A 14,468-nucleotide genomic window follows, 5' to 3' on the forward strand; every position below is an offset into this window, starting at 1 on the left:
AAAATCCCTGGAGTTTTTGCTGACACAAGTCAGTTGAATCAAGCCAATGATTAAAGAAACATTTAAAGGACTGCAGATGTGAAAAATTTCAGGCAACACTATATAAAGCTTCCCTAATAGCATTTTCATTCCTCTGTTGTTCCTCTTGATTACACAATCTTTTGTCTAAAATCAAAGAATCAAGTTTTAAGGCTATGGTGCTGTCTTTAAGCCTTAGCAGACTTTCTCAGTTAAATTCTTCTGCATTCAGAGAGCTATACAAACTGGAGGCCCTGAAATTGAATTGAAATAATATTTTAAAGAAAATAATATTTTCAATCCAGTGTGAACTTCTGAGAATTCATGTCAGTGACAACGCCATTTCAGCCTGTCCCAGCTGAAGATGTTGAGGCTGAACAACAGCAGGCGCTTTTACTTAAATCCACAGGTGTTTGGATCCAACACTCAGTTCCACTCGTTGGACTTGAGAGGCGATGTGTGGAAATGTGACTGTAGATTACTGAGCCTGGAGAGGTGGCTGGAGTCAGAGAGAGTTTCCTATCACAGTGAGGTGCTCTCACCCAGAAACTCTGAAAGGTCAGTACCTCCACGCTATCAGCAATCCAGTGATCCATGGTGCTGACAAGCAGTGCAGCAGAGCGCAGAGCCATGTTCAATCAAAACCAACCCACTCAGGCAATGGCTCACGGGCCACCAGACAAACCTCCCATCATGGTGACAGATACCACACTCAGAGAAGGGTGAGCAGGAACGCTCCACAGCTTATGATCAAGCATACAGAGAAAGGAAACCCTCTGAAAGTAACGTAATACTGGAACCAGCCACCAGGGGTAGCCTTGTCTCCTTAGAAATGAAACCCCAGCTGCACTACTTGCTAGATGTTCTAACCCAATCGGACAAACTGCCAAGAATGAAGGAAAGATCAATGATGCATGCTCTTACAACCAGATGGTCATTCTCTACATCTCTGCTGTGACAGTCACTTCCAGCTCTGTGCACTTACACTGGAGTCTGGCAGAAAGTGACATGAAGAATCTTGTACTTCAGAGTCATGTACAATCAATTCCACACACTCAGTGTGTAATCTGTCTGACCTGCAGGTCTCTACAAAATATTATCACTATATTGTATATATATAATATTGTCTGTACTGAGAGTGTTATAAGAATATCAGAACTTTTCAGAATATACTACGTCCATAATAAAATGAATCATGAAATTTTTCTTTTTTTTTGCTTAAAATCTTATAGCTGTTAATTACTTCTCAGATGAAAAATATAACAGTCCAATGAGCCAAAGTTCACTTGTGTAATGTTTACTCTATTATTGTTATTATTATTATTATTATTATTATTATTATTATTATAGCACTTTTCATAAATCACAATTAATTATTCACTAATTAATTAACTCTAAATCTATAATAATACTAGAGTACATGAGAAGTATATAGTATATACTACAAATTATGAAAAAGTACATTTAACAATGAATAACAATAGGCAAGATAAACAACTATGTTTTTTATTTTTTATGTTTTTCTTTTCTGATCTTCACTGAATCACTTTCTAAAGTTCTGGGGTGATGTAAGAAAGGCATCTTCCACCAGGTGAGCTGCGAGTGATCCTTCGGTCTAGCAGCTGGTCTGCCTGAGCTGAGCAAAGTGCATGGAATGGGTTCTGCACCAAAATGGGCCTTTACTGTCTTCTAAAAGTCTCCCAAGCAAGTGAGCTGTGCACTGGATTTTGTCAGAAACTCCATTCCTTGACGATTTCCCCAATATCTGTAGCATGTTCTTTGTGATTTTTATTAGAACTCAAATTTAAAGACGTTTCGACAAGATCCAGTACACAGCTTATCTAGTGACTGAGGCAGTGAAATGTTAGCAAACTTTAAAAGCTAACTGATTGGTTGATGATTAAACGTGGATAAACATAGCTTTAAAATGTAACATTTCTGCAGCTCATCACATCCTGTACACCACAGAGCAAAAATCTTTTAATCCTAGAAACATTTGGAAATATTAGCTGCCACATGAACAAACAGACGACGTAACATAGTTATGTCTCTGGATAGAAATTAAAGGTTTTTTTTTTTCTGTTTTCCTTCCATTAATTGAAACCATATAAATACTGGATGTTATACTAATTATACTATAAGACATTAAATCTCAGTAAGGGCTTGTAGCACATTTGAAGATGTACCTGTTCATACTATAACAGTAATATCTACAGAGACACTGTTACTGAATTATTATTTACTAAGTGATAGTAACATAGTTGAACCTAGATTGTACAAAATTTTACCATGTGCTTCAGATCATGACCAGAGTTTTTTTTCTTCCAAGTTTCACCACAAGATGGCAGACTAACCCAAAACAAACCCTTAGAAAGACACAATAAAACTGAGCTTGACAGGTGATAAAAATATCAGCTGACAAGTTTTAAAAAAATCCACACTCTTGGAATAGATTTAAAGAGATATTAAAAGATTTATTACAACATTGTATTAATTTATGTTACTTTATACATAACTTTCACGAAATTACAAGTTTACTGCCAACACAATAATAGTAACATCCTTTTTCCGCAGTGTGGCCAAAGTTTAACAAACAGCAGAAAGTAAACCTGCCACCTCCTGACTGAGAATCAAAGTTTAACATGTTCTACAGCAATAATCCAACTAAGATATGATTAAAATACCAGTCTAATTCTCTCGGAGAATCAGTCCTTCATGCAAGTAAGCACATAACAGTGACCATACTAATTTACCTGTAAAACAAAATCATTCTTCAATAGATGACATGTAGAAAAGCAAAAAATAATGCATCAATAAAACTACACAGTAGTAAGCCAATACATTTTAAGAGATAAGGCAATTTGAACCTAACGGATGATACTAGGAGTTACTCTTACTCTGTAATTATCACTAAGCTCAACTGCAGGTTAAATAATTTAACTTAAATAAAGTACATAATCATTTTCCTTATTTTTGGAAATAACCTCCTGATTATAATATTAACAATTCAAAAGTTGTATTATTATTATTTACTCATTGTTACCTATTGTGTTTTGAGGGAATAAACTACTCCACAAGTCAAGTGTGGAACGTGTTTCAATTTTTTTAAAAGAACATGTTCACTATTCTTGAATGAAGGGCTGTAAGACCCCAACATAAACAATCCACGAAATTTCTGCAGATATCATATACAATGTTATCGTCATCATTAATGAAATTTACAGTGGTTCCTAAAATGCAGTATCTGACAATCAACTGAGGTGAATTAATAACAGCAAAAATCTTATTTTATCTAACAGTGTTTTGAAAAGTAGAACACCACAGATTCAGAATCTGTCCTTCTGTCAGCAAGTGGCAAAGAACACCCATAAAAAAAGCATTATGCCTCCCACTCAATCCACATTATGTACATGAAAGCCTCTGTGATCTGAGAACACAATCTACTTTTATACAGCCGTCTGCCTGTATTCATCAGTTACAAATCAATATCTGTAACTAATACATTTTTAAAAAATGGCACACGGCTAAATCAACATCAAAGACATGTCTGTGTGGTGAAATGTGCACTATAGTCCTACAGTTACCGAACTGGAACAAACTACTCATGGAATGTTGATCAAAGCTTTGCTCTTAAAAGATGTGATTCTAACCAAATATCCTTAAGACTTGCCTTTACAGGTCTAAGATTACTTAAAACATTCTGCCCACATCATACCACTTGTGGACGTAGCCAGCAACTCGCACACAAAGAAAAAAATAATTGTTTAAACTGCGCTCAATCATTGAAGATTTGAAACAATGCATGTATTCAAATCTACTCCTAGAAGCTGCCAGAAGTGGCCATTTCAACAGGCAAACACTACATTAAAAAATAAACCACCTGTCTCTCCTCATGTGCAAAATGGAAAAGGCATAAAGAAATAAACATGGCTGCTCCGTCTCTCTGTAGGCCTGCAGTAGTGCTGGAGAAAATCAATTTCCCATTACAATGAGCCATGACACACTTTGGCATTTGACTCTTATATAAAACACACCGAGTCAGTCATTATTTCAGAGTTCCAATGTCATACAACTCGTAATCATGTACATGTAATAAATAAACATAGATACTAAAGAGAAGGAGAGGAAAAAAATTAGACAATCATTACAGCCTTACTCATGGTTGGTAAAGTGCCATCTCTTGCATCTTTACTACATTTTGATAAAATGTGTTTGATGGAAAATTAAATAAACTTGAGGATGAGTATTCTCCAGACTGAAGAAATGTGAGGAATCTTTTTCCACCTCACGTTAACATGGCTGCCAGGAATAAAAGTAACCACAGAGAATCCTGATCAGCTCTTAGCGGGCTGGGTGTGAGTGGCCGGGGCCGCGTTTGACTCCTCCCCCTCTGTGCTCTGGTCTGTGGTTGGCCCAGTGGCAGAGCCGGATGCCGTAGTGGAGCTCACGCCATTGGATGTGCTGACAGAACTGTGCTGGATGGCCTCGTTATGAGGGCTGCTGGGGACGGACATCTCCTCACTGCTGTCCTCCTTATCGAGCACTGAAACAGAAAAGCGACACAACTAAAACAAAAAACACTCCTTTAACACAGATTAGTCTTAGAAGGGCATGTGCTGATAATCAGTTACAATACAATTTACTGCAATATTTGGTGGCACTTTACATTAAGGTTCCCTTAACTTACTTTATTTTCTGCATTATTTAACATTAACAAACAATAAACTTAATCATTAATAAACTGTATGTAATGTTAAGAAAATAACATGGTAAGTTAACACATGTATTAACAGATGTTTGTTTAAATGCTAATGAAATCCACCTGCATACAAAATAACAAAAATTTCATCATAGCATGTTACTACATATTGATAACTTCCCGAACTCTGGTTTCCAGCTGTAAATATTTATATTATTCCAACCTTGGTTCTGAATTTTGCTATGTTCATTAAGATGTTGTTCATATTGCCCATTGTGGGTTTATTTTTACTCACTGATGGGATAAACGATGGTTTATACATGTGTATAATATATATGGTTTATACATGTGTATACATAATATTTGGCTTATTATAAAAAAAAAAACAATTAATATAAGTGTCAGTTACTTTATTACGTATGGTGGATTAGCATTGATGTTTATGTAAACTAATGTGTTATGTAATGTAACAATGTAATTCCTGCAATATTGTCATGGACACTTTAAATTACTGACTGTAGAGGTGACTTGCCTTTCTATATCTGTTTATACTAAGCATTTCTAAACATATAATGTGCTGTTACTAGCCTTTCCATTAGGAACTTTTCCCAAGAATTTTATTTGAATTTCAAAAGGTCCATTGTACAAAACAAAACAAAACAAAATTATATATATATATATATATATATATATATATATATATGTGTGTGTGTGTGTGTGTGTGTGTGTGTGTGTGTGTGTGTGTGTGTTATATATATGTTCAGGAAAACAAAGCTGGTTTATCTTTTAAAAAATGCAGCCATTTTTAAATAATATTGCAATATCATGAAATGCAAATGTAACAAAATGTTAAGCAGTTGCTACAATGACAAATAGTAAAAATGTAGTACATGTCACCCGATGCTCTCAGGGTTTAATCTGTGTTCAGGAAAACCTGAATGCTAAGGCCAGACCCTGGCTCTACTGAAAATAACAGATTTAATTCAACACATTTTACTGAGAATAGAGTGCAAAGAGTCACTGTATAGCAGTGCAAAGACACACAGATATCCTCAAGATCCTTGGAACACTGAGAGGATTGGTAGACAGCCCATGCATGCCATCAGAAATGTTTCAGCATCAAGTATAAGCAATGCTTGGCTGTGTAGAGGAGCACCACATAGCTACGATTCAAAGTGGAGACTCAGCCGCTCTGTCCGGGCGTCCCCAAGGACTCGGCTGGCCGTGCTGTCCTTGGAAGCAAAAGACTGCAGTGTCTCCAGTATTGTTATGGGAACAGCTAACAAGCAGAGGTCTGCATGTTCACATTAAAAAAATACAGCGCTTAGCATTGTCTTCCAAGAGCTCTGACAAGCTTATGGCTTGTCATCTGAAAACGGTTAGCCCCATTCACAAGAGGAAAAGTGTTTACCTGGCCAGACTGGTGTTAATACTACACGAGGAAAATCGTTAAGACTAAATTGTTACCAAGAAAAAAGTTAAGAGCATAAAATCAAACTAAATTCCAAGAATTATTGCCTTCCTGTAAGTGGCTTTCATAAAGCCGTACAACCGAAACAGCAAAAAAAAAAAACCTCAAGAACTTTCTCAAGAGGCCATGGCACTGTTTCTGCAATTCCTGAATGGAACTTTAATAAAAGTAACACCGCAATGCCACAGTTCTAACCCTGTGAACACAGCATGCAAAACAAGCTCGCGTCTACTCAGTCGATTTGATGCGTAATTGCTATTAAACTCAGTTTCTGAGCCTGATCCGTGCTTTGCATTTTATTATTCCCCATGCTTGCTTTGTAACCTTTAATTAAAGTTACAATGTCATTTTAAACCAACATCATAAGGGTGTATTATAGGCAGTGGCGTGTGGCTGAGCCCTCGTACCCCTCCCAGCGTTCTCATTTGTTTCTTGCTACCTTGCCAACTACTGCAGCGACAGATGATTACAGCACCTGATTTTAATGATGCTCACACTGGAGAGAGGCAGAGACTCGCAGTCCAAATGCCACCAGCTGCTCCACAATCGCAATGAATTAATTGGATCCTGATGAGGGAGGAGAGGAAAAAAACTCTCTCTGTCTCGTAAAGAAATGCAGACTACTATGATAATTAATACAGCTAATGATGCAAAAGTCCACTGAAATGGCACTTGATAATTAACATGGGGGGTTGTTATCTCGTGTGTGTGTGTGTGTGTGTGTGTGTGTGTGTGCGCTTCTTATTTAGGCTTTGAAGACACGCAGGCTGATTGTTTAAAACACTTGCAGCATTGTGTGAGACCTGGTTCTGAACAGGTGATGTAGCAAAACATGTGCTTCCAGAAGGCCATAAATACTCCTGACAGCTCTGAATAGGTCGCACTCAACGTAAGTTGACGAGACAAGCATTTTTTGCTCTCTCTTTTTGCTCCATATTTAGGCTCCTATAATTACTACTAATGGCATTATACAGACGAGCACAGGGTGAGATATATTATCATATGCAGCACTTCTGATTCCTGAAAGTGCCTTTCTCTCTTCCTCTCTCACATTCATTTCTGATCATCTAACCAGCACGAGCAGATGGGTTATGCTCATTGCCAAGCCAAGGCATGGCCTGCCATGTTTGCAGGGCAGCCTGAGTAATTCCCCCCACACCTGCCACTGTGGAGCCATGATCAATAGTGCTAACAGTTAGAGATGCACAAGCATGTGGACCTCACAGACCTGGCTACTAATGTTGGACCAGAGAGACTGACCTGGCCTACTTCATATCCATAATTCAGCTCAGTTAATATATTAAACACAAGAAATGGTATTTCATTACACTAGAGAACTTCCTGACAGAAGACATGACCATCTGCTGTTGCAATGCCAGCAATAAATGTTGGAGAACCTCATTTCGTTGTTTACTAAAATAAAAAGACAAAGTGATATTCCAACCTCCATCTTATTTCAGCTCGCTTCTAATATATGACCCCTCATACCGCACTCCACCACAAACACGAGTGAAGGATGGCCTCATCCATTACCACAGCCCTCACTCCGCTCCCCCAAACGCACCAACCAGACACCCGTAAATGAGTTCATTCCCTGACAACCTCATCCCGCCCGGCCACCATCGCTCCAATAATATGCATGAGATGTGTCAGTCCTGCTGCTTTAACAATGGCGTTGGATAATGAACGGCGTGGCGGCGAGGTGGCATGTCTGCAGCAGGACAGCCTTGCCGCTATAATACACTCATTTCGGAGGCAATCATTGTCAATACGTCTGTGCGGCGCTCTCATTGAGCTCTGGAGACGGACCTGAGGAGAAGCAATGCTCTCAATCTCTCTCAATTGTAATCACTTTTCCCTCACAAACATACACACGCAACACCATCAAAGAGCTGGAAGTCATTTTGTTTAAATAAAAAAAAAAGAAGTAGTAAAAAATAATAAAGTTGAAGAAGTGCTATAACCAAGGACTCGCCAGAAAATGCTTACACAAAGACAACCATTATGTTCTGGTAGTTGCAGAGAGCCTGAGGATCCGCTGCTAGCACAGCCTCCCACAACTGCTCCTTCATTCCACTGACAACAGCAAATTGATATGAAGTGGCTGCATATGGGAGACAAGCTACAGATCTGCTCATTTCATAAGATGTCATTAGAGCATAACGGCTAAAGATGTGCCTGAATCACATATGCCCCTCCATCTCAGACTCGCTCATTTACCTTTAAAGCGAAAAGGTAGCAGTTTGGAAGAAGAGAAATATGAAAACAACATTGCTAATTAAAAAAAAAAACCCTACATACATATAACCTATGATTCATATATAAGCAAAATCATTAAAGAACATGAAGTCCTGAGAAGCTAAGCGTGAATCCGTGTGGTTGTTATACTACCTACGGGCCTTTTCAAACTCAACGTTGGTTCGTATTCTAGTCTTCACATTTCATCAACTACCCAACATAGCAATTACGCCAAAGACAAATAAAAAGAAAGGAAGAATGAAAGCAGAATATGAGGTTTTAACAGCCTGTTAAGCAAGCTTGGCTACTTCAGGGCATACTGATGGTCCAAAAACAGGAGGAGCGTGAAGGAGCAAACATATCGGAAAGTAATGACATCATGGAGAAATCTTAGAAATGCCAAAAGCTGTTTCAGTAAAACACTTTAACACACTGTTTAAGCTAAACGCAACATTCTGCAAAGAGGCCTGTTGGGATAATATTCAGGAGCTAATAAAGCATGAATGAAAGCATTCTCAACTTGTTAAAAAAAAATCCAAAATTAGATTTACAGACGTGAACGTTCTGCGTAACAACTTGCCTTCTAAGGGAAACCGCATATTTGTGTAGGTGGGACTTTGGTTTTATTCATCAGGATTTGATTGGCTTATGAAAAGCGGGCATCTCTACATGCCTTTGCTGAATGACTTTTAGTTTTTATTTATTTTTTGTTCCATCCATGACTATCATAGTAACATAAGCAAAAGTCAAATCATGTTTGGAGGCAGCAAAAAGGCACTGTACCTTAGTGGAAGATCAAATATCATTTTGTCTTTTAAGTCATTACTATTGTTGAATCATGTACAATCTGAGGAAGGTCATGAGCTAACAAGGTGGTAAGGTCAGGTTTGAGTTCAGTGTTTGGATTTACACTGTGTCACACCTTTGATTTTAGTTTGTTCCAAGCTCATAGTTCTGTCACTCAGTGCTCACTCAAACTTCAGTACTCACAGTGGTAGCCAGATTTCTTCTGCATGAGCGTCACTGGGCAGTCCTTATGAGCAAGCAGGAGCTGCTTCAGCTGAGCCACCTCGTTTCGTAACAGAGTCACCTCATTCTGCAGAGACAGAGGACGAGACAGACACATCCAGCTGAGATCACATTCATGTTAGGACAAGAACAAATAACCTTCACATACTTCAATAACATCTCAGAATACATATCCATTCTCAGCAGAGATGATGTCTTGGTCTGTTTGCTAGGGTTCAACACCTGTGAATAGAAATTATATACAACAGAGACAGTGTAAACGTGTTCCCAAAAAACAGACCTGTATATGAAAATGACAAAACCCACAAGTTTTATAAAGACGCAACTACGGAAAACATGAGAACAGATTTATATAGGGGTGGGAATCTCTGGGCACCAAAACGCAATTATAAAAGTTTCTTTTGTAATTTGGTTTAATTTTTTTAGTTGTATATCCTATTTTGTTCTAGTCTGACCACTCGGTTTTAAAACAACATTCTCATCCGTAATGAAAAAAAAAACAAAACCACTAGGATTAATGTATTTTCAATATCTTTTATAACACCATATTAACAAATAAAAGTGTATCAACTGGCAGGTTACACTGGAAGGAAATTAACATGGACTCCAGAATGTTCTGAATTTTTAACTCAATCTGTTTCATAAACTCCATGCGCCTATAAAACCTCTCAGTTTATCCATTTTTTTCTTAGATGAATTTTACTGCAGTCCACACGTAGAACTGTGCCTTTATGTTTCACTATCTAAGGGTTTTAAGGTAAAGGTGAAAAAAAATCATGCATAAGCCCATGTAAAGGTCTGATTCTCGGAGTTTGTGCACTGATGCAGAATCTTGCATGTGAGAATTGCAATGCATTTGATAGTTATTATTTGTGCCATCCCTAATCACAACCAGTTCGAAAGTTACGCAACAATGAACTCAAAAACACCTTTAAACCAAGTTTCAACAATCAATGCTGAAAACCATTTACACGAGTAAACTATGGAATTTTGATGTTCAAATTGGTTGATCCTTTATCAGCGAAGTGAATTATTGTGTCATTACCCTCAAAAAGGAAAGTGGAGAAAATGAGATGAGAGACAGACAGAAGGAGAGAGCGCTATCCTCTCAGTCAGCAGAACTCCACACCCCATTCTGCCAAGATTTACTCTCCTCTTACTGCTCCCATGGGATGCCGTGCTGCGCGTGTCAAAGATGGGCCCGTTTAACAGTGAAGGTGACTTTAAGAGGATTTAGAGGAACATGGGCATGTGAGAGCAGCAGACTACTACATGGCAGATTTAAGTGCTTTCTCCTCTCCTCTAAAACATGGCTGCAGCTTTAATCTATTCGGGTAAAAAGCGGCCAATTTACTTGATTCCATCTGTTGGGGCTTGGCGGCGCTGGCAAGGCAAGGCTGTAGAGGAACAGATTTAAACACAGCTGGTGGAGCCATGGCTCTCCTCACCACACGCACGGCAACATCCCATTACAACCAGCACTGCGGCTCTCGCGCTCGTACCGTAGCCTGCTTATTCGTCTTCTACTCTATCCATCCCTCTCTCCTTTCTACCCATAAAACACTGATGGATCCATGTAACCCCTTTATACAATACAATTCTGCTGGCAATATAGGAGAACTGGAGGCATCAGGCAGATAATTGCCCACTAAATATAGGCGCACACGTCTCTGAGAGGAAGTGATCGGTTATTAGATTAAAGAGGGAATTCCGTTGAGAAACATACAAAGTAGAATTGAGCCTAAAGGACAACAGCAGGCATGTTGCTGTTCAGTGAGTGACAAAGTACTTTAGGAGCCAAATCACCAACCTGAAAAGCTGCGAGTGCATGAATTTCAGTGCTTTTACAGTATCATACATGTCTTTACAGATCATCCCAGGATTACTAATGAATTCAAAACCTCAATGCACCATTTATTGTGTGGTAATAATATTTTTGGAGGCTCAAAGGTGGTGTAATGTGCAGATCTCGTGCAGCATGCTGGCCGGCTGGCACCGACATCTCGTTAAAGAGCCCGTTAAGGATGATGTCAAAGTAATCGTACATCATTAGAGCTCTCTGTGCTGATCAGCAAAACCAATGGGACAGACAGAGAACATTACAACACTCTAATGGCACTGATTAACATACTGCATAAAAAGATACACTCTAATGGTCTACATTTAATTTCAGTATGAAGCTCTGCTCTGCTCTCTGCAGTTAAACTTGCTGTTTTAATACCCTTCTTTCCTTCCATGCCCCCCCCACCCCCACCTCTCTTCATCTGCCTGTGTTCATTTAACCCTAAGCAGAGTTACAACAATCTCATCAGCACCCCCCGCCTGTCTCTCCATCACAAATTAATCACTCTCGTTTCCTCCTCCTCCTCTTCCCCCTCTTGAAGCCCCCACCCCTTAATGGACAAACAGGACAGACAGCACGCAAATAAACAGCGGCACATCTCATTAAATTGTCTGGAACACGTCGCCTCATAGCCTAGCGTGTCCCTATCAGCAGAGACAACAGTTACGTGAACTGTTTCGAACTTGTCAGGAGTGAATCCTAATTGCCTGCCGCAAAATGGCGGTTCAAAGAGACGGGTTTCCCTGGGAGAGTTCCAGGGCCAGCTCTTAAATGCGCAGACAGAAGAGACGACACGCTTGTGTGCCGATGACATCTGGAGGAAATGTCTTTATTGACAGGGATGTATCAATGCAGGATGCTTAGACATACACTTACACACAACTCACACACACACATGCTCACATGTGCACATATTCACCATAGCTGTCAGAACAAAACACTTCTTAATCACCATTAATGATTTCATCACTATGTCATGGAAATAAATGCCTTTAATCAGGGTATGAACATAACAAACAAACACACACACACACACACACACACACACACATACCCCTTACTATCTTTGTGAGGACACTCCATTGACATAATTATTAATGCAGCTAATTAATGCTACATTTAAACCTAACCCTATAAAAAAAATGGTGGATCAGAGATTGTAGAAAACTCTCTACAATATATCGGTTATCAGATCCTATAACAAATGATAAGAATTGGATTTGGGTAAAGAAATTTCATTTTTGCAACTGTTTACATACAAGACTTGACTGTTTTTTTAGGATTGATTTTATTATATTTATACTTGATCTTTTATTATATTTATTCTTATTACAATGTAGGTGATTTTTGTGTGAAAGCGTTTAACTGTAAAGAGATTCAGTTAAAAAGAACATTTTAAGCTAAGTAGGAAAAAAGAAAGAAAACAATATTGAATGGGAAAACAACAACAGTAATAAAACAATAAAAGAAAGAAAACTATAGAGGATGTGTATCAGTATCAGCTGATATTTATATTTATTATAAATATTACATTAAAATGACAGTTACTATTATCTAAATCCCATTCACGTTCGATACCCACATAAATAATTTACATTTTGAACAAAATAATGTTAACTGTTAAGTTCAATCAATCAAACAATCAATAAAAATAAAGGTTATTATCCAATGTACATACTTTTAAAATAAAATGAAAGCATTCTAACACTTGTACAGTATTTATAGAATTTATATATTAATACAATTAATATTAACTATTTTATTCCAAACCCCTGAAAAACGTTTTCACTGGAAAGGTGCATTTTGGAGGTTGTCACATGATACCCTGACTGAAATATTAAAGTGCTGGCCCACTGTATCTGCATGGTTTCATATCGACATGTAGTATAATGTGTCTGTATTAGCAGAATGTGTATTTATGCCACTCTATGCAGGGGGTTTAAGGTGGCGGTACCTGGAGCCAGTGCTGAGTTTTTCACCTGCACTTGTTTTGTAGCACAGTACCAGTGGAATTAAAATATAATCTTGAGGAACTGGAGATGCTTCTTAAAACTTTACTTCTTAGTTTTGCTAATTTAATTAGCTAATTTAGAATATACACAGGCATCATAATAATAAGCACGATAGAATATTTAAGGTGCCATAATGTATAAATGATGTATTTCCTCAAGTATTGCAGACTGTCCACACAGAGTTAAAAGGCACAGAGAGATGACAAAATTACATGGAAATTGTGTGATATTAAAATCATGATATACTTTTCTGAGCATTGCGTATATATTTTTTGTAACTGCAGTTTCATTTTCCCTCCTTACTATTATTTTTTTTTGGTAAATGTTTGATAAACCCTTTGAATGTATAAATATAATTCATAATAAGGCTCTAGTGTTTTATTGCTGCAAGCCTCAGCAAACCTAAATATTGCGATACATCGTGATATGATTTTCCATACTGGTTATGGTTATATGGAAATAAGTAAACATGATTGAACAAGCAAAATATGATTAATCTACCACTGCTGTGTTAACAGGACAGGCACTATAGCATCAATATTTCTGAGAGTAAATTTTATTCAGTTGATCATTCTTTTTTCTCATCTGTTTTTACTTTGCTTCACTAAGCTGAACCGCCTGTTGTAAAACATTTCTGGACTTTGCTCTTCTCTAATCGTACCACTGTGATGTGAGAGAAGCTCTAGTAGCCTCTGAGTGTAAGGTGTATAAGGTGTACCTGTAGCTGTCCGTTCATAGAGCTCAGGTCTTCAGCTTTTTTCTCCAGACTCTGCACCCACACTTTCCTCTTCTGTCTGCAGCGCGAGGCCGCTGCTCTGTTTCTCTCCAGAAACTTCCGTCTCTTCTCATCGGGGTCTTCATTGGTTGACCGGCGCCTCCGCCCACCTGTACTGGGCGTGTGCTGAGCGGGCGGGGCTGGCGACGCCTATAAACACACACCAATACACACAAATGAACCTCAGTGCCATGCACAAGTAAAAATAATAGTACTTCTTTATTCATACCGCACATTTCTACAACTCAAAGATTGTAACAAGTAGAAAAATACAGATTACGCACTTGTATACATAAAGTATTGAAAAATAAAGTCAAAATAATTACGGTATTGAATAGTAAACAGTAAAACAACCAATAAAAAAATGTAATCAAATTATAATT

The 14,468-nt window shown here is 38.1% G+C and overlaps 1 protein-coding gene across 1 annotated transcript in view; it reads right to left on the minus strand.

The window, feature by feature from the left end:
- Window positions 1-2,467: 2,467 nt before the first annotated feature.
- Window positions 2,468-14,468, minus strand: part of atf2 (activating transcription factor 2) — a 26,290-nt gene continuing 14,289 nt past the window's right edge. Inside the window, exons 10-12 of the mRNA XM_026911759.3 lie at window positions 14,029-14,235; window positions 9,417-9,522; window positions 2,468-4,561 (exon numbers count right to left, since the gene is read on the minus strand). Of these exons, the coding sequence (XP_026767560.1) occupies window positions 4,353-4,561; window positions 9,417-9,522; window positions 14,029-14,235 (522 nt within the window). The 3' untranslated portion in view covers window positions 2,468-4,352. The remainder of the gene's footprint in view (window positions 4,562-9,416; window positions 9,523-14,028; window positions 14,236-14,468) is intronic.

The sequence above is a fragment of the Pangasianodon hypophthalmus genome, chromosome 5 (genome assembly GCF_027358585.1).
Source record: "Pangasianodon hypophthalmus isolate fPanHyp1 chromosome 5, fPanHyp1.pri, whole genome shotgun sequence".
NCBI lineage: Eukaryota > Metazoa > Chordata > Actinopteri > Siluriformes > Pangasiidae > Pangasianodon > Pangasianodon hypophthalmus.